Source organism: Ursus maritimus, unplaced genomic scaffold (genome assembly GCF_017311325.1).
Source record: "Ursus maritimus isolate PB19 unplaced genomic scaffold, ASM1731132v1 scaffold_7, whole genome shotgun sequence".
In the NCBI taxonomy this organism is placed as follows: domain Eukaryota; kingdom Metazoa; phylum Chordata; class Mammalia; order Carnivora; family Ursidae; genus Ursus; species Ursus maritimus.
The window spans coordinates 61,667,357-61,689,434 of NW_024426885.1; the positions used below are offsets into that span (position 1 = coordinate 61,667,357).

General features: G+C 34.4%; 1 protein-coding gene across 1 annotated transcript in view; it reads left to right on the plus strand.

The window, feature by feature from the left end:
* The window catches only part of RTKN2 (rhotekin 2), a 69,485-nt gene extending 48,777 nt beyond the window's left edge, over nt 1-20,708 (plus strand). Inside the window, exons 8-12 of the mRNA XM_008695925.1 lie at nt 2,235-2,341; nt 3,271-3,402; nt 14,633-14,798; nt 18,805-18,912; nt 20,176-20,708. Coding sequence (XP_008694147.1) covers nt 2,235-2,341; nt 3,271-3,402; nt 14,633-14,798; nt 18,805-18,912; nt 20,176-20,708 — 1,046 coding nt within the window. The remainder of the gene's footprint in view (nt 1-2,234; nt 2,342-3,270; nt 3,403-14,632; nt 14,799-18,804; nt 18,913-20,175) is intronic.
* Nucleotides 20,709-22,078: the final 1,370 nt, after the last annotated feature.

Below are 22,078 nucleotides of genomic sequence, written 5' to 3' on the forward strand. Positions count from 1 at the left end.
GTTGCTTATTGTCTCAATAATGTCTTTCATGACCAAAGGATCCAGTGCAGAATCACGCATTGCATTTAATTATCATGCTTCTTTCGGTTTCTTTCAAACTGGACCAGTTCTTCTTTTTCTTTTCTTTTTTGTTTTTTTCTTTTCTTCTTCTTCTTCTTTTTTTTTTTTGGCATTTATAACCTTGACATTTTTAAACATCATAGTCAGTTATTTTGTAGAAGGTCCCTAAATATGGGTTTGCTGATGTTTTCTTGGGTTAAGATTTAGGATATGCATCTTTGGCAGAAATATCACAGAAGTGATGCTAGTGTCATTGCATTCTGTCAAATGGCATATAATTTCAATTCATCCCAATACTGATGATTTTCACTTTGACCACTTGATTAGTGTGGTGTCTGCTCACCTTCTATACTGTAAATTTACTCTTGTTTCCCCTTTGCAATTAATATATATTTTGTGTCTTGAAACTATGGAAGTGTATTTCTTATTGGTTTCCAATTTACTCATTTATATCAATATGGACTCATGTTTTCCTATTTTATTTAGTGCATCAAAATCTGTTAATACTGTTTAAGGTTTGGGTTGTCTCCAATATGGCCAATGGGAGCACATTCAAGACGGGTTCTGTTGTCTTTTTGACAGTGTTCTCATTATTCCTTGAGTAGTTCCTTGCTTTGTGGCATAACAAGATATTTCAAGCTCGTCAGGTACTTTCTGTGCCCCAGCCTTGGAACCAGTCATTTCTCCAAGGAATGCCAGTTCTTTTTAATGGAAATAATATTTAGAAGACATGTTCTGGGCTCTAGGTACATTCACTGCTATCAGAACACTACTATTAGGGTGTTGCTTTCCTCAGGCCCTCTGAGTGAACACAGCTGCACATACGCACAATGTTGCCTTATATTTCTTAATCTCTATATGTTGGAAATCATGAGTCCACGCCAGTGCATCCAGTTCTAATCCCAACAGTGCAGAATTCATTCTACACGTTTATAACTCCTTTTTCTGACACAGAGGAAACTGTCTTCTATTACCTTTAACATATTTACTTTGATCAGTCTTCCTGAAAGCAACCATTCTTCTATCTTCCCATACGGATGCTCTCTTCTCCTTGCTAGAGCTCTGACTCCTCATTCTAGGTTATCCCTTCCTCCAAGTGGACACTCCTTACTTTCCTGAGGCTCACACAGCCCAGATAGCCCTACTCTCCTCAGGCTTGAAGTTCCCAGGCCTGGCTGCCTTTTCCCTTACCTCATGTGGACACCCCCTTCAGCCTGCCTGTGCTCTGAACCCCATGCCCAGTGACTGTTCTCAGATGTCCTTCTCACCGGGCTCTGACACACTGTTCTGGGTCACTGAATGTATGGATTGTGTCCTCACTGCTCTCAGATTCTGACTTCCATGGCTGAATCACCTGCCAAATGTGTACACTCTCCTTACTCTTTGGGTTCTGATACCTCACGGTGAGCAGCCACACCATGGAGGCACTCTCTTCACTCTGCTTGGACCTTGACCCCCACACCAGGCCTCTCCCTGAGGAGAGATTCCCCCGTGGGCTATGCCCCATGTCCTCCATTTTCCTCAGCCCATTCAGGCTCTGACACCTCCTGCCTGGCAGCTCTCCTACTCACCCTCCCCATCCTGCCTGGCTCTAGCACCTTGCTCGGCACACCACAGCTCCTCCCACAACTCCCGGTGCAGGTGCCCAGGTTGATGGGCTCCACCTACCTATGTTCAGTAAGAGAAGGGGAAGAAGAAGAGCCAAAGGGCTTATTAAAGTATTATCATGAAATTGTGCTCTGAAATGTTTTATTTAGAGGATCACTTTGCTATTATTATAGTGAAAATTAGAACAAAAAGTAGAATTTGATGTACAAAAATCATTTTATTAGATTTTTTTTATATTAGATGAGTTTACTTTAATGCCCTGAACTATCTCCGTTGATTAAATACTTTAAGATCAAGTAAGAGATCAAGAAACTAAAAGTTCTGTGTCTATTCTAGGTGAAGGCATTTGATGAGCTATCAGTTTAATAACATCTTATCCTGTCTACTTTCTCATAATTTGATTTTGTCATTAACTATGGCACTCATATTTGAGTAGGATGAACCTTTACATATGTTCTTACATAAAGAAAAAAAGTTGCAAAAAGAAAAAAAAAACATAAAAATGTTTAATGACCTTAAACATGTTTGTAACTTGATTTTTTTTTTTTTCTATCTTGTTTAAATAGAGGAGTCTTCATTTTGGCTTCCCTTATATGGCAACATGTGCTGCCGCCTCGTCGCCCAGCCAGCCTGTATGGCTGAGGATGCATTTGCAGGATTTCTTAATCAGCAGGTTGGAGGACTTTAAATATCCTACAGTTATAGCTGTAATCTAGATCTTAATATACTGGCAGTTGTTTTGCCTTCTGATAATAAGAAGTATTTTTTAAAGCCGCCTTTTAAATGATAGTGTTCCCACGTTAGACATAGAATGGGGGTGAGGGGGTTGGGGGTGAGAAGGAGGGAAGGGGAGGGGTCTAATGCAGTTTTGATGGCCAAGGAGCTGCCTCTGCTGGTTCCCCTGCTTCATAATAGCAGGCACAGGATAATCAGCAGCAGAGGGCTCCTTGTGGAAGCAGATGAGGACTGTTCCACACCTTTCGTAGAAAGTCCATTCTGGCAGACAGCTTTTGGCACAGTTTAGGCCTCTGGGCTTCCAAAGCTGCCTCTGTGCCACCTACTCCTGATTTATTTATAACCAGAGTTATTTATATTCAGTAAATAATTAATTATGGGCTTCAATGAATCAATAACTTTTTTTTTAAAGATTCTATTAAGAGGAAAGAAAATTTGCATTCTTACAGGGTAGTCAACATTTTCCAGTGTTCTGAGAAAAGTAAGGGAAAATTATATTTTGAGTATTGAGTTATTTTTATAATTTTTTGAGTCATTAGATGGATTGCTATGGAATTTTAAGAACTAATTTTGGTTAAACTAGCTTTTCTAAAACTGCATTGATTTATGATTTTATGTGTGTAAAAGTTTTGTGGTAATCGTTACCTCCATTTTGCTTAATGCTTTTGAGAATTTAAAACCTTTCTTCTGTGATATTAACTTACTCCAATTTTGGACTATTGACTTATTGCACACTAAGTTAATGGGTAACTCTATCACATTTAAAATTTTTTTAAACTAATATAACTTTGATAATTGAAGTATTTTGTTGAATTTAACAATGATAAATAATAATTAAGGTTGATGGTTTCTTGAATTTTTTTTCAGCAAATGGCAGAAAGCCTGATTAGTTGGAGAAGGTTGTATTGTGTTTTAAGAGGGGGTAAACTCTATTGTTTTTACACTCCAGAAGAAATTGAAGCTAAAGTGGAACCAGCTTTGGTAGTGTCCATTAACAAGGTAAATAAAATGCTATTTTGAAAATAAAGATATAACATTTTATAAGGTTTGTTCTTTTCTATACAATTCACATTGTTACCATTTTATGGACAAAAGGGAAGGACTGCTAAAAATAGGTTAGTTCAGGGGCACCTGGGTGGCTCAGTCAGTTAAGCATCTACCTTTAGCTCAGGTCATGATCTCCTGGGGTCCTGGGATGGAGCCGGGCTCCCTGCTCAGTGGGGAAACTGCTTCTCTCTCTCCTCCCTGCTCGTGCTCTCTCTCTCGCTATCCCTGTCTCTCTCTTCCAAATAAATAAGTAAAATCTTTAAAAAAATAAAAATAAAAAGTTAAAAAAATAGGTTAGTTCATAAAGATAAATTAATCTTATTTTTCCTCCATTACAGAGCTTATCTGGTAAAGGAAATACTGTATATTTCCTGAGAAAAACATAGTAACTGGAAATCTATACCAGTAAATCGGTTTTAAAGCAGAGAATGTAACTCCATATTAACATGATATTTAAATTTTTCATGAATTTATTAAGAGATTATATAAACATAAATCATTAGCTCATGTTACAGTGATGCTTTCTGTAGTTAATATTCAAATGAACCCATAAAAAGACAGTTGTGAGCCTGAGAATACCTCCTGATTTCTTGTGGGATTGATCGGCAGTTGTCCAGCCTTGTGTCAGAACAGGAGGGCCTGATCCCTTCCAATCCCGCCACGCACACATGTGCGCTCACAAGCACACATATACCTGCATACATGCATGCACACGCACACACTTACCCGTCATCTTAAATTTATCTTCATCTGTCATCCAAGCCTATTACTCTCCCTCTTTTTGGCATTCCTACTCTGGAGCACTTTAATGGCATTTCTAGAGCAGAATATCATGTTTTCTGTTCATAGACTGTACTTAATTGTTTCTAGTTATTTTACTTTGCTTGCTTTTGGAGTGGTTTAATTGACGGCTATGTATAAAGTATGAGCCATCACATCTGTTAACTGTACATGTTCTACTTGACTTTAAGTTATCTTTTGAAAAAATATAAATTTGTATGTCCTGAGAAACATATGGATATGAGTTTGCTAGTCTATAAGGATTTGAGTTAATTTCTCTGATCTTTTCCAATAACATTTGGTCTGTTTCTATCCTGCTTTTAGAAATTATACTCCTTTTTCTTAAAGGAAATTCTTCAGTGAGACCTTTTAAATTAAGTCCACTTAATTTATCTGTTTTGTGTATCAGAAAGATTAGTGTTACTCTTAAATAATAAACCTCAGTGTTATAACATGGTGAATTTATTTTGATTTAGATAATTAGGTTTATGAAACCATGTTAAATTGAATAAATTGATATAATTTATTCATTACTTGCCTGTGTTTTGTATGTAGTGCCCGCTTTTCCCCACCTTAGCCCTTTGAAAATTTCAGATGTGCAGAAAAGTTGAAAGAATAGAATAATGAACAGTTGTATACTCTTCATCTGGATTTTTCAGCTGTTGTTAATATTTTCCCATATTTGCTTTCTGTTTATGTAGTTTGAGATTTTTTTCAGAACCGTTTGAAAGTAAGTAACAAGCAGCATAACGTTTCTTCCCTAAAACATTTCAGCATGTTTCTCCTAAAAACAAGGACATTTCCTTCATAACCATAATATTATTACCACACTCAAGAAATTTATTGTTGAAAAAATAATAATATCTAATATAGAGCAAATTATCCCAATTGTCCCCACGGTTCTTTCTAATGTTTGTTTAATGTTAGATCCAAGACCCCCATCAGGGATCACAAATTGCAGCTGGCCACCATGTCTTTTGATTGTTTCCTTTTTATCTAAATTGGACCTATCATACACTGCCTCTTTTTCTTGTTTTGTCTTTTATTATATTGACATTTTGGAAAAGTCCATGCCAGTCCCCACATCTGTTTTTGACTAATTGTTCACTAGATTTAGGTAGATGTTTTTGACAAGAGCTCTGCATAGATGATTTTGTCTAAACTGTTTTTCACTAGGTACCTAGGTAGTAAAAATAGAATTCTACCAATTTTTCTCTTACATGTTGTACAATAGAATATGGATAGTCCTAAAGCAAATTAAAATGTAATCTAGATAAAGGATATTTTAAAATTCATTTATTTTATTTGAAAACAGTTTTCAAGGTGTTCATTTTACCATATCAGTCCTTTATGGCAGACAGAGCAGGTAAGTCAGCCCTGTTTATAGGTATGTTATTTCTGTTTTATAAGTGAAGAAACAGACTCACAGATCAGATAGAACTTGTCTAGCTAGTAAGTAAAATTATGTGGCTCACTGTTTTTCTATTTCCTCACAGACATACTGCTAGACTAGATTTGGAAGACAAAATTAGACTTTTTCCTATCTCCATACCCACTCTGAATAAGTTTTGAAAGTAAGAAGTATCTCTGAAATGAGGTTGTGAGCCTGAAGCCACAGTTTCTACCTCTAGGCAATGGTGTAGACATGTGTTGAATCTTTAGCATTTAAATGTCAGAGGGCAGTTATAGTGGAACCCCTCTGTTACTGTAACCAGGGTATCTGTATTTTCTTGTCTGATGACAAGGGTGTAATTCCAGAAAAGCAGTTAACAGTGTTTACGTGGCCCAGCTGAATTGACCTTTTTTCAATTGACTCATTTTTCCTTGTGGTAATAAAAGCTGATGGCCTGGTGACTGATGGGATTCTGTAGTCAATCAGCTCCATTATTAAGATGACTGAAATCACCATACTTAGAAATCCCAGTGGTGGTTTCATAATTGACCATTACAAATTCACAGGAAAATGATTAATCTAGTATTTTGTATAGATTCGTCCTTAGACGTGGAGACAACGTGGGCTATATTTGACCCTGAGAACTGATGACATAAATTGTCATTGTGCATGACTTTTGTCTCAAGTACAAAAGGGGATTTTAAGATTAAACCATGAGGTAAGGGTTAGGTTGAGAAGATTAATAGAATTCAGTTGTTGATCTCAGAGATTGAACTGATACCAAGGTGTTCCGTTCTCTAGCTTTGTGATGTTGCTATCTTCCTTTTCTCCAGGGCTGATTCCTGCCCTCTCTCTGCAGCAGCTCTCCTGTTGGCAGTTCCTACTCCTGCCTTGGGTTTCCCTTGAACCCTTCCATTCACCTGAAAACTGCTCTTTAGCAGTAAACACCCTGGTTTCCTTATTTAAATATGACTATCTCAGTCAAGAAGTCTATTTGTTACTTCTGTAAGCCTGGCTGTTGTGCAGTTATATCTTCTATTAAAGTCATTTTTACTTATTTTTTCTCAACTTAGACACTGATTGAGATTTATGGAGATGCTGAAGCAATGCTGGAGTGACACTCATGCCACCGAGATTCGGCAGTTACTATTGCCGTCCAGTTTGCTTTCTCTCTAGGTGTTCTTCTTAGGGGGAGTTGAAGCTCTTTGTATTTCATTTTTAATTTATTTTATGACAGTATAGCTTACATAAAATAAAATTCACCAATTGTAAGTGTACGGTATGATAATTTTAACAGATAATATACAGTTGTGTAATCATTACTACAATCATTATTGGATTATAGGTTTTTTAAGCTTTTCTGTGAGAATGTTTATGTTCTGCTCTCTTCACAAATTTCAGTTATACAGTAGTGTCATCAACTATAGTCACCTTCAGACCATATTTGTCTTATAGCTGTGAGTCTGTAAAGCCTCTTATCTATATTTTTGGCTGACCCATTTGAACATAAGTCTCCAACACCCCGGAATACTTCAACATGCAACTCTTAAAAATAGGAAACTCTAAAACAGTGTGTGTGTGTGTGTGTGTGTGTGTGTGTGTGTGTATGTAAATGAAATTACAATACCATTATCACAGCCAACCAAATGAACAATAATACTCTTATATCATCTAATAATCCGGTCCATATTCACATTTCCCCATTTTCCCTAAGACATCCTTTCAGCTTTTGCTTTCAATCTAGGAATGTTCAAGGATTATGCATTCTTCTAAACTGTAAATTAGGTCTAGAGGCTTGATTGGATTCATTTTAAACATTATTTACAAGCATGTTTTATGACATAATGACAAATACTTTATAGGGCATTCTGTTCAGAGACACATGCAGTCAGGTGGTCTCATTATTGGCAATGTCACGTTTAATGACTTGGTTAAGGTGGTGACCACTAGCTCTCTCCAGCATAAAGGTAAGTTTTCCTCCTTACTATTAGCAAGTAGTCAGTGAGGTGATAGTTTGGCACTGTGTGAATATCTTTGTCATCCAGTAGTCTCTCACGTAATGGTTTTAGTGACCTGATTGCCCTTGTCTGAATTGGTTGTTACACTGGAGATTGCATATGTTATTCTCATAATATCCCTCATTCTACGTGTATTAGCTGGCATTCTTTATAAAGAAGGACTTTTCTCATCAAGTAAGAATGAATCCCAGGCCCTCCTGAAAAGGCAGGATGAAAGTTTTAATTACCAGTTTTCAGAGTAAGGAGTTGGTATTACCTGCTGGTCTTGTACAGATATTGGCAGTATGTATTAGAGCAATATTCCTCCCTCCAGAAGAAGCAAATGAGTGTCGTGTCTGTTGTGTTCTCCCTGTATTAATGATAAACTCATAGATTCTTACTTATTCAGTGTTTTAAATTACTTGATTTTTGAATATAAGGTAGATGGTTTCATTGTTTGGTTTACTTTGGAAATTTCTAAGGGTTACATGCTATTAGTATATTCTCAAATAAACAAGATCTTTGATAAATGCCAACTTGGTATTTTCTGATCTGTAGAGCAGGTGAGCTCCAAATAAAACTTTTAAAGAATAGTGCTTTTGTTTCAGTTTTTAGTATATTTTCAATGCAGGGTCTCTAAGATCTTTTTATGTTTAATAATGTTAAATATCAAATACAAATCAGAGTTCTTTTCTTTTGGTTGTCTTCTCTCATAATTTAGAAAACAATGATTTTGTTTAATGCCTCTTTAAAAATTATGTAAAAACATAAATTTTGCAGTTGCTAAGGTATATAAATAATAGTTCTGTTATTTTGATCACAGGATCTGTTCTCTAACTATAATTTTTGTTCTTCTAAATGGCATTTCCTATAAAGCTAAGTCAGTTTATTAATTTTCATAGGGAGCCATGTGTGGAAAGTGTCACATTAAAGAAAGAAAAGCCTAAGCTATTCCCCTCCTCTTTTCAATTCAAATTTGAAAGGGTGGTTTACTTCAAAGTGATTGCTTCAACTTCAAAAAACTTCCCTATTAATGTTGTTGAGCAAGACATTCCCAATCAGGGGTACTTAACTGAGCCACTGAATCCTCTATACATTGTAGAAAACATTTTATTAGCCAAAGTTTTATCCATTGCCAGTGGGGTAGGGAGTGGGATGGAAAAGTGGTGTGTCTTTGTGATCGAAAGTCTTTTCTTGATTTAAATACTATATATCGCTTCAATTTAATGAATAAAAGTTGTACTAAACAAATCAATATCACTACTTGGTGTGATAGACCTTTGTTAAATTGTCTTGAAATTGCTTTTAACCATTATGTTTGTCATGGACCCTAGCAAGCAAGATTGTTATACAGCACATGGGATTTTTTTTCTGATTATGTTAGCCCTTTAATGTCTCTATCCTACCAACGATTTAGATTGTCCTTCATTAAATATAGCAAAAATAATTATTTAAACAAGCCTTTTCCTTTAGGAGTTTACATCTGATTTAATTGACATAAATTGAAAATAATTATATCGCACTAATACTAATCTTTCCTAATGTTTCATGTAATTTATGGTTGTGGTTTCAAACATTCCTTGCCATGTATTGTGAAGGTATACTTTCTTTGTCATTAGAGCATATATAAGATCTAAAGCTTGTTTTTGGCCAGCAACATTTTGTTTTCATTCCTGATTAACAAGACTTTACACCAAACACCTTTCAAAGAAGTCATTTATTCTTACAACATGTTTATGAGGAAGCTGTGAGTGAAATAATATTATCTCTGCGTTATAGGTAGGAAAGCAGGCACTTAGTTTTTGTACTTGTATTTTGTTTCCAATTTTAAGGGGAAAAATTTAAAGAGAATCTATAAAGAGAAGGGTAGAAATAAACCTATCTCTGCCCTCACACGTTGCCCCCACCGTAGAATTATTTTGAAGCAAATCATGGAGACTATATGATTTTACTTGTAAATATTAACAATTATCATACTTTAGAAAAATATATAGTCATATATATAGTCAATATATCATCAAAAATTCAGTGTTCAAATTTCCCAGTCCTGTAATTTTTAAATTAGTTTTTGAATCAGGATTTTGAAATAAAGGTTATATATTGCAGTTAATTGATTTGGTCTCTTAAACTCTAAATCTGTTGGAGGGCTCTAGCACTCTCGTGTGCTTTCTCTCTCTCACACACACACACACACTCTCTCTCACACACACAATTTACTGAAGAAATTGGGTCATTTATCCTACAGAGTTTTCCATAGTCTGGTTTTGTTGCTTGCATGTTTGAGTTGTCTTTTTCCTTTTCCCTTCTATTTTTGGCTCCGATTTAGGTTGGTTGGTTGGTTAGTAACAATATATCTTAGGAGATATTGTGTACTTTTATTGGGAGGTATTTAAAGATTTTTTTTTTTTAAAGAGAGAGAGAGGGCTTGAGTTGGAGGAGAGAGCGAGCAAGGGAGAGAAAGTCTGAAGTAGACTCGCGCTGAGTGTGGAGGCTGATGTGGGGTTTGATCTCACGACCACGAGATGAGCTGACACCAAGTGAACCACCCAGGCACCCCATATTGCGAGCCATTTAATATGTCTGAGTCTTCTATTCATATTAACATCCACAGTTGAGCATCATTCAGATCCTTTATTTCGTTAGGGATTGCAAACTGGTGATATTTTAATAGTCTTCATTTATTAGCTGGGAAACTTCTACTTTATCAGCTATTTGGTTGAGGTACAATTCTTGTAGGAAAGACTTTAACTAGTTACCAAAATAGTGAGGTGGTTCCCTTAGCATCCTCCAAAAGTGACAAAGGAGTTCATTTTTAAATATCATTATGAATTTATAGATTCAAAGACATTTCATGCATCAATCCATTACCATTGTTATTGACATTCAGGTGGTCCCATCTTTGGCTACTGAAAGCCTCTTCAGTTTGGTTCTTGAGTCCTTTTGATACAACCCTAGTAATCTTTGATTTCTGGAGGAGAACATGTTCTGGGATTATCCTGTACATTTCCTGGCCCAGGCTGAGAATCAGCCATCTCTGTAAAGAGCTCTGATTCCTTTTCACAGGAAAGAGTATTTAGAGACCATAATCTGGGTACATAGTAGACTTTTTAAAGGTCATATAGTCAAAAAGTAAGGTAAGAAACAGTTCATAAATCTAGTCCTGACTTAGTAATTTTCCATTATCACAGAAATCGAGTGGTTGAAGCACAGTTTTAATTCAAAATAATGAACAACCTAAAAAGAAACTTTCCTTTGATTACAGTTAACAGAGTTAACTGTATTTTGTTACAGCATTGACTTCTCAGATTATATTTTTATTGACTTCCCTTGGCCGCCTCTGAGTACCCGCCGTCTCATGCAGTGGACAAGGTTGCAGTTCACTGTGTGCTGACTGACGAAGCAGATGCAGCCAAGGATTAAAATTTCACAGTGAATAGTCTCAAACCTGTCCACAAAGCAATAAAAGTTGGCTGTAAAGCCTCCCAAATCAACTAAATGGTTTGGGCAGAAAACTCTGACTTTGGATAGAAAACTGATTTCAGAACATCGGTGTCCTCATCTATAAAGAGTGGGATTAGGATCATCTCTGGGGTCTGAGTCTGTCAACCTAAAATCCTCATTATCTGAGTTGTACTTCTCTCTCGTTCGTTTATTCTTCAAATATATTTCAAATACAGTGAGTGACAGACAATATTTTAGGCGGTAGAAATAGTGGGAGCAAAAAGCTTCTTGCTTTCATACCCTAAAACACACCTTGTGTTTTCTAATCCATTCCTCGTTTGAGAAGTGCAGTTTTAAGCACTCTTCTTGATACTTTGTCCACAATGAAAAACAACTTGCATAGACTTTCTGACATTATCAGAAACTTTATTTGTTGAATGACTTTTTCTTTGACATGCAGTTTTTTAGTTGAAAAAATTCCCATTGGTTGAATTATTTTGGGTGATAAAATATAGTAAGTTAATTCAAATGATCTATTTTGTGTTTCATTTGCACCTTTTAAAAGCTGCTCATGTTTTAAAAATTTAGTGGTATTTATGGTTCTCAGAGTTAATGGAGTGTATAATGTATAGTATTTTTATATTATTGCATTATATTCTCTTAGAAAGATATAAATGATCCAGTTCATCAGAGTATCTACATAGCTATTTTCATTTGAAATGATATCTTGGTGTTATTAAAAATGTACATATTCATCTGTAAAAATCACACTTTATTTAAAAGCTGAATCCATTTTAATCCTACATACAAAAGGTAGTCAGAAATTTGTATTAAGATAGATTTGGATGGAGGGAAGCACAATTTCAACAAGAATAGTTCATATTTCATTTTTGTTTTTTTTTTAAATACTAATAGCAATAGAGGGTTCTCTTGCCCTCCTCTCCCACTGAGTCAGCCTTCAATAAATCTTATTGAGAGCATATTAAAGATTCTTCCTAGAGCTTAAGTCATTCTCTGCTGGTGATAATAAGCTTTCTATTTAAAGAGATGGATTATATGCATTTTCAGCCTCCAAGGATGCCATTTAGGACACCATTTTGTTTTTATATTGTATAAATAATTACTTAAAAGAGTTAATTCACAAAGTTTATTACCACGGCATAGGAATGTAAAAAGACCCTGTTCTTTTAAATTACAATGCTGACCGTAAGTCCATTATAACCCTCTGAACCCTCACGTTCTTACATTTTAAAATTGACAGGATAGACTGTCTCTAAGATGGTTACCAAATCCTTCCCTTTTGTGAGGCTCCACACCTTCAAAGTTACGTTGCTACTTCATGCAGCATACATTTTTTTTCCTCATGTTATTCTTGAATAAAAATTCCTTCCTTCAGGAAAGAACTTCTGTAGTACACAGTAGTCCCTTCCTATCTGCAGGGGATACGTTCCAAGACTCCTAGTGGATGCCCGATACTCTGAATAGTACTGAACCCTGTCTAGACTTTTTTTTCCTAAACATACATAGCTCTGATAAATTTTAACTTATAAATTAGGCACAGTAAGAGATTAACTACAGTAACTAATAGAATAGAATGATTCTAACAATATATATAATAAAGGTTATGTGAATGTGGTCTTTCTGTCTCTCAGAATACGTCCTCGTACTGTATGCACCCTTCTTGTGATGATGTGAGATGATAAAATGCCTGTGTGATGAAATGAAGTGGGGTGAATGACGTAGGCACTGAGACATGGCATTAGGCTACTACTGACCTTGGGACCATATGTCAGGAGGATGGTCATCTGCTTCTGGACTGCGGTTGACTGGGGGCAAATGAAACCGCAGAGAGCTACAAACTGAGGATGAGGGGGAGCTGGTGTGTAAGGTGTTCACCTGCCCGTTCTTCAGGGAATGTATAGCATTTCTTTGTAACTCTTTGCTACTTCTGTGATGTCCGCATAGACATCATTATACGCGTATGTTGGTTTTGAGGTGTGACTATACATACAATCTTTCTTCACTCAATACTGAAAGAAGTGAGGAATTTCTTCTCACTCCTAATTAGCTTTTGTAACTGCCAGCTAAATATTCTTCTACACACACTACAGTAGGTTTAAACATATTAGTCTAGAACTGTTCTACCCATACAGGAGCTACTATGCACCAGTGGCTGTTAAGCACTTAAAATGTGACACGTCCAAATGGAGATGTGCTGAAAGCATAAAATAGAGACTGGATTTTGGAGACTTAGTATGAAAAAGAATGTAAAAGATCTCAAAAAATGTTTTTTGCTCACGTTAAAATGATATTTTGGATGTGTTGGGTTACATAAAAACATGATTTTAAAATACTGTGATAATTAATTAATACATAATGATTTTCACCAGTTTCATTTTACCTTCTTAATGTGGTTACTAGAAATTCTTAATTTACATATGTGGCTCACATATTTCTAATGGACAGCACCGCTCTAGAATAATATCAGTCATTATCTGGGGCGCCTGGGTGGCACAGCGGTTAAGCGTCTGCCTTCGGCTCAGGGCGTGATCCCGGCGTTATGGGATCGAGCCCCACATCAGGCTCCTCCGCTATGAGCCTGCTTCTTCCTCTCCCACTCCCCTGCTTGTGTTCCCTCTCTTGCTGGCTGTCTCTATCTCTGTCAAATAAATAAATAAAATCTTAAAAAAATATATCAGTCATTATCCAAGCAGCCAAATCCCTATTGTTGCATAAATAGATTGTTGTATTCCAGACTTCTTTTCCCAAAACTCCTTGGAAACTGCATGTAGACGCTAGCTTGTCATGTGCCATGGTGGTGCCTGAATGACTTGGGAAAAAGACTTTTCTACATGTAGACACAATAAGCACCACAGTGTCATACCTAGTACCACGCAGAAAAAGTTTAAACTACCAACATGAATGAAACCATTGCCTTTGTTGTAGATCGTTGCATTCAGTGTTTTAAAAAAATAATTGTTATCACAAAGGTTATAATACTTCACGGATCTTTAACTAGAGCTTTGTGAATGAATGTTACATATGAAATAAATGTTAATGGAGAAAACCTCACTGCTTTGCTGCAGTAAACACTAAGTTATGGTTTTACTGCTTTAAGTGATAACACTGTATATAATGCCTGAATATTAGAATAACAAACATACTTTACTGATTCTTTTATTTCATTACTGTTGGAAATGTAGTTAACATAATTCACATTACAGTTATGACATGCTGTACTTGTTTTATTGCAAATTTTAAGATGTATATAAAAGATAGCAAACTCCTACTTAAACAGATCAAAGCAGGTTATGTTTTAATCTCATGTAATTTAAAGTAAGTTCTCTATGTAGCATACTTTGAAACATCATTTGGTACTTTTCATACAAAGCATTTTTTTTTATTGATTTGAGTCTGAATATTGAAAATTCTCAAAATTACATATTTTAAATGACCAGCCATAAGATTTATAATTGCATCTGGTATAAGTATGGTAACTAAGCATAAAACATATATATGATCGTTACAAAAGTATTCTCTCGTAAAACACCAATTTTGTCTTAATTTTTAGGAAACCAGAATTCGGGCAATGGATAAGGATGCCAAGAAAAAAATTCATAATTTCTCTGTCATCAACCCTGTTGCTGGACAGGCTGTAACTCATGTTTTTGCAGTGGACAGTAGAGAAGATCTTCAGAAATGGATGGAAGCCTTCTGGCAGCATTTCTTTGATCTTAGTAAGTTGATGTTTGGATTTGCTAATAATGTATTCATGAAGCATGAAAAGATGCACAAAGCAATCTAAATATTAAAATTATAATCTTATGCTTTGTACCAAGGTTTTTTTTTTATGCTCTTGAATAAAATGATAGTATACCATCAATGCATTGATACCTTTTTCTCTCAAACTTTCCCCAGTGCCTGACTTCCTGTAGTTTATTATACCTTTGAATTCCTCATATCCCTACTTGTTATTTTGAAGTTTCTCTGGTCCTTAAAACAATTGGACAACATTTTTTCAAAATGTTGGGTTTTAACTGGTTAAGGAAGTGTGTTTGATCAAAGGGATAAGAAGCCATTTGAGTAGTAAAAAACTTCTCTAGGTTAGTGATTTGAAATGTTCAGGAGGCTCATGTAACCTTCTGTTAACTCCAGATTCATTATATCATCTTGGACATCATCCAAAGATTTTTTTTTAAGCCATACATATGATTTTTCAGTTTCAATAATATAGCCCATGATTATAAAAACAATGTGATAGTAATATAATTGAGTTCTACTATGTAAAATATGGGAAGTTCTAATATTCTCAATTTAAGGAGGAATTTTATCAACAAGAAAATACTGAAGTCATATACTGAAAATGTAGACTATTGATAACGGCTATTTCTAGTCAAACTAAGCCTACCATTAGATTCAACTAGTATTTTATGCCTTTAGAATGCTTTTTTATAGAATTACAAAAGATAGCCATTTCCAAATGATAGAAAGTTGTTTCTGCAACTCCTAGAAATAATCCTACAGAAATTTTAGGACTTCTTAAGATCTGTTTTTGGGAACTTTATAAAAGAGTTAATACCTGCTGTCCCCTTCAGATTAATTTTTATAAGCCTACTGTGATGCATGACCTGGTCAAGTGTTTATAGTGATGGTTGGGGTGGGGGCAAAGAAGGGAACTAAATGTATTGATTACCTTCCACATACCATATGGCTTCATTTATTTCTCACAATAGCCCGGCAAGGCAGAAATGATTTCCCTCTGCTCTAAAGTTGAGAAAATTGAGGCCTGAAGAGATTACTGGTTTACTGCAGGAAGCCAGAGAACTCCCTCTATAGCCTTCTGGAATTCTTTAGGACTTGTTTTACTTAAGTACTATCTCTAGGCACTGAATAGATGTTTAAATATTTGTTCCATGCTTATCAGCATGTACTACATTTTTTTTTTAATTTCAGCTGATCTTAGATGTGTAACTTAAAAGACAACAACTTCCTTTCGTTTGCTGATCACATCTGAAATTTTAACTGCTTTCCTAAATGCTCTGCTCTAGAGAGTTTGTCTTACAAAGACTGTATTATTTTTAGAAGTGATTCTGCTATTTTACATTTTTTTATGTGTATAAAAACAGGAACAAGGGGTGAAAGGAGGTAAAAATGCAGAATATTATGGTCTGGATATCAACTACTACTAGATGGTCTCATGTTTTTATTCGCCAGATTAGATAAAATAATTTATCATGCAAAAATGGGGGAGTTGAAGGATACGAATCTCATGATATTACTGTCAAAATAAGAAAGCAATGACAGCTAGGTTCTCACGTCTGGCTACTTCTTTAGTATTTAATGACTTGTGGATAAAATCTGCCAAACTATGTAATCTTTTCAGTATAAATTCTATTAGATTTGTACTTTAGAATTCATTGTGTATGAAGATATGAAGCAAAGATGGAAATGTTTATACTATCCTAAAGATTGACTCGTAAATGGTAAGCGTAAGTGTACCTCTTGCGATCTTAGGTCAAATCTGATGTGTAGAACAAAGTTGAGGATAGATATTTAGGGCAGAACAAACTAAGAGTAATTTAATATTTAGAGCAAATTTCAGTTACTTGACTCTGATTAAGAGGAGAAAATCAGGATAATGAGAAAATTAAAAACCATGAGAAAACATTAATGGCACTAGGTCTGTTTAGCTTGCCGAGAACAACCTGAAGAGTGGAGTTTGGAGGCAAGGGGGATGTCATAGCTAATTTTTAATATTTGAGAGTTAACAAACATGTAAAAGAGGAATGACACTTGTTTTGGATGATCAAAAGGGGTAGTGCTAGGAGTGGGGGGTCAAAGATAAAAATTTTTTCAAGTGTTTAACAATGTAAATATTGAATTACATAAGCAGCTTAGAATAACAGATCATTTTGACTGGGAACATTACAGCAAATATTATTGTGGTAAACATCTTCAATATACAGATTTTATGTGAACACAACATAACTTTAATATTTCATACTGAGCCTTTATTTTTGTGTTAACATGTTGGTATCAGGTTTAACTGTGCATACTAATTTATTCACTGATAAAATAAATGTTTCCATTGTAAAATTGGCCAGTGAACATATCACACTTGTACCTCTGACTTCAGTAACACATGGGATAATATGGCTTTATGTTCCAGTCTTCAACATGATTAGTATTCTGCTACCAGTTTAACAATGAAAAGCTTTCATCTATCAATGTAGAGAAAATACTACACTTTATAATTTGCCTAACATTTGATGGAGAAATGTTTGCTAGTTCAAAGTATTTCATTATTTTTCTATTAGATAAGACCTTTTTTTTTCTGCCCCCAAGAAGAAAAAGCTGGCTTTTATATATTTATCTAAAAAAGGAAGTGGAGGGGAGGAATAAGTTATCAGATCTCAGATCCTTCTAGATTTAAATTCTGCAGAGCAACCTTTGAAGCCTCAAACTCAAGATTTCATTCCTTTTATGAGATGCTATGTGGGCTATTTTGAAATTTTTACCATATTCTATACTTAGCATTGTAGTAAAACATACTAAAAGGTTTTTTATGTTTCTTAGCTATTTAAGGTGATGGATTTAAAATTTATGCATATTACCATATAACCATGGCTGTATATTAGATTTAAAACAACAAAAATGAATAGATAATTTGACCAAACATGAAATGTCTTTTATTTTTAAGCTATGGAAAATAACTAAATTGGATATTGAGTATGGAGACTGAGAATATAATAAAAGGAAGAGAAATATACATCATAAATCATTCCAAAAAGGCACATGTGTACTACATTTACTTTTCTACAGATGTAAGATAGAGTATAAGAATAGTGGAGCTCAATAACCTATTTTAATAACACGAATATAGAGACACACAGTCTCTAGCACAGTTGTTTTCCAGCATGCAGGCACACAATAAACACAAAAAGGTTACAGTTTTTATATACACTCAGAAGAAATAAGCCTGAGCATTTTAAGATGAAAGTAGTAAAACATAATTAAAAGAAAAATTAATGTTGTCCACACTCTTGAATTTTAACTTAAAAATCAAAACAACTGATTGGAGGGTTTTTTTTATTCCAAATGACTAATGGCTTTATTTAAAAAGTGTCTTTCCTAAAATAAATTAGATTCAGTTAGAATTTTGACTGATGTGTCTTTATTGTAATAAGCTCTTATACACTTTTTACTTGAATGAAAATGCAGCGTTTTTCTAGAGTTATACAAATTTTGAAAAGCATAATCCTTTGAAGAAATAAATGTTAAATAAGCAATTCTTATTTCTTAATTAGAATTCTCAAAGTTAACACCATTTTTGAAAAGCACTCTTTCCTTCTAGATAACTCTATTTCAATTGATTTTTACCTTTCAACTGTCTTAAGTACTGGATATTTTTATTTAATATTTAAAAGAGGTGAACTTGTACAAATTTTGCCGTGAATAGACATTTCAGACCATTTAGTGAAATGCATAGTATTTAATAGCCTAGAGATCTTAGCTTCTTATATCTGTGCACAGAACTTTATTTTTCAAATAGATTACTCTTACGCTTAGACTTGGACTTTAAAATTATGGGTAGTACTAGGTTTTCGTGGCTTCCTTAAGGCAATGCTTTATAAATTCACTCTTATTTTTCATAGCAAAAAATATGTTGATATCTATTGAAAATGAAGTATACATCTTCACATTTATGTTTTAAACTAGCCTGCCTTTTTCCGTCTTTCTTAGGCCAATGGAAGCATTGTTGTGAAGAACTTATGAAAATTGAGATTATGTCACCACGGAAACCACCTTTGTTCTTGACAAAAGAGGCGACCTCAGTCTACCATGATATGAGTAAGTGGGGTTTGTCTTTTCTAAGCTGCAGGGTAACAAAAACAACATTGTCCATACTCAAGCAGCTTATTCTATTGACATTAAAATGCTCAAATTTTCAGGGCACAGTTAAAATGAATGAAAAAAGACTATGATTATAGACTAAGGAACTCATGTTTAATAGATGAATTAATACAAAATTAATGAATACACATTTTTCATAGTTTGAATGCTTAAGATCAAACAAAAATGTTAAGGCTTCAAAATGAATAAGGGTGCACTGAAAATAAATATTAGCTGAGTAGCTGATGAAAATTCTGAAAATGTAAACTTGCAGATTCTAAAATATAATCATGTTCTGTAATTTTTTCTGTATTTTATTGAATTTGTTTTAAAGTGATGTTGATATATGAATATTAATAAATGGAAGCTTTCATCTCAGGTCAAAAAATTGGTTAAGTTTAATACTTTGGAAAATTTTGGATTTCTAGACTCATTAATATTCCATTTTCCCACACTTTGAAAGGGTATTTATTTCTCTGTGGGACTGCCTGAGTGAACATGCTGTGAACAAACACAGGTCAACATTAAATTCTATTTTGCCACCAATATATACTTTACACACACTTTAAAATGTTAGATTAAAAATGATACAACCAGTGATTCATTTAATACCAGTGATTCATTTAATAGACATTTGTCTCTGTTCTCTTATTTTTTCCCAAGGAAAAATTCATCCAGTATCCTTATCACCAAACTGGTATCAGGGCTTCACTCTGTTTCCTTGGGTTTCTGGTTTTGGAATTTTTCCCTATTAACAGAGACTTTGCTAGTCTACAGGAAAGGATGCTAATCCAGTTACACTTGTCCAAGTTTACATATCAGGCTTTTATGAAAAGGGAATCCACTCTTACCTAGAAGTCAGAATAGATTTTAAATCCAAGAAAAGTTATTTAATAAATATTTAATCTATAGAATTGAAAAAAAAATCCTGATGTAACGCCACTCCTTTGAAAACTGGCTTTTACTCATTTATTTAGGAATATATATATTTGTGTGCGTGCATGCGTGTGTGTGTGTGTGTGTGTGTGTGTGTGTGGTGCACAGTGAATGATCTCATTTTTTGGTTCTGTCCGTAGGGTTATATTTAAACCAAAACCACTTGCTTATCCAATGTGTTTTTGATTAACATTATAGATACTGGTTTAGAAAACAGTAACTCACTCAAAGTGTACACAGCTTTTGAATTTTTCCCCCATGTATTTTTCCTCAAAATTATTACAGGCATTGATTCTCCTGTAAAACTTGAAAGTTTAACTGATACAATACAAAAAAAACTTGAAGAGACAAATGGACAGTTTCTTATTAGTCAGCATGAAGAATCCTCACAACATCTTTGGGCCAGCCTCTTTGATGGTAATCATCAAGTGGTTATCCAGAAAAAGGTATTGTCTCCTGCAAGCAAGCAGTTACATGATGGGAAAGGGAAAAAAAGACGTGCTCCCCTTCCTCCTCCTGATAAAGCTCCATTCAGCTTAAAAACACAGAGCAGCACTGATCAATTGGTGAAGGACAACTGGGAAAAAACAAGTGTATCTTGGACCTTGCCTTTGGATACCAAATTATCAACCCTAATGCATCACTTAGAGAAACCAATGGCTGCTCCTCGAAAACTTCCTGCCGGGAAAAATAATTTAAGTGATGGTGAACACATAGACACTAAAACCAATTCTGAAGCCAAGCCAGTGCCAGCTCCAAGGCAGAAATCTATCAAAGACATTTTGGACCCTAGATCATGGTTGCAGGCACAAGTATAGAAAATCCTTAATGTATAAAACATTTAACAAAATCTGTAACTGTTAGGCTTAATTCAGAAGCACTAGAGATATAGTAATATGTAATTATGTTGGTAAATATGATAGTGATTCACATCAATAATTAATAAGTTATTAGTTATAAAAAATGCTTTATAATGAAGAAATGGATTTCTCTTTTACTTCTGATCTTCTGACTATGAGTGATTTCCCCCGTAGAGTGCAAGAAGCAGTTTCTAGACAATATCCTAATTGTTGGCAGGGTTAATTTATTCCTAAATTAGAGCCAGCAGTGAGCAAGCACTAGGCAGAAGAAGGCATTAAAATTTCTTTGGGGAGAGACTGTCTAGTAATTTAAAATGTGTTAAATATGAGCCATATTCTCATTGTGAGAATTTTAATACTAATGGAATGTTTCAAAAGTTTTATTCAAACCACAAATTATAGAATCCACCCAAGAAAATTTCTTCTTAACATTCTGGAATTCTCATCTAATGGTTCACTGGCTCTCATCTATTGTTTAACTCACTAGTTAACTCACTGACCTTTCAAATTCCTGGGATAAATTTTGGAATATTAAATTCTTCATCTTTAAAGGGAATTTATAATGTGCTATTCAAAGTTGTTTCCTTGATGAGCCCTGAAATCCTGTTGACATTAACTCTCATAAGTGAAGCATAACATTTATTAGTTTAGAGAAAAGGTAAATGAAATGTTCTTTATTTCCACTTTTCTATGCATAGGGCTAATTTCCATTGTGACATTGGAATTTGGGGAAGTGAGTAGCTGATTAACACCTTAAAATTCATTTAATACTTATTTAAAAAGCAGATGGCCGATTCAAAAATATCAGAAAAGTTGGCCATGATAATAATTTTCAGAATTAATCCTTTTAAAACATTTTAATTAAATTTCCTTTTTCTAGTAAGGGTTGATGTCTGCTATTGATATTATTCATTAAAAGTCATATTCTTACAACAATGACTTCGGAATCATTTCCATAGGAGGTAATTTCCATAGCAACTAATCATAGTGACCCAAACAGGATTATGAAATCAAGTGAGGGATAAATAGCAAGAGATGAATACCTTAAAGGAACAAAAAATCCATTTTTAAAATAATAATGCTTCTTGTAAATAAGAGCTGAACAGTTTTAAAAATCAAATCAGAATTTCCAAATAAACCAGTTTCCATAAGGTGTCAGCAACAGCACAAAAAAATCTGAAATCACACTGAACCCTAAATGTCATTGCAAGAAATAAAAATATAAGAATTAAATTACTCCTCTCTGTATAATCTCTAGAGATCTTTCTAAAGCTCATGAGAACTCTATTTGGATCAGAACTACATTATTACAAAGTAAAATGAACACT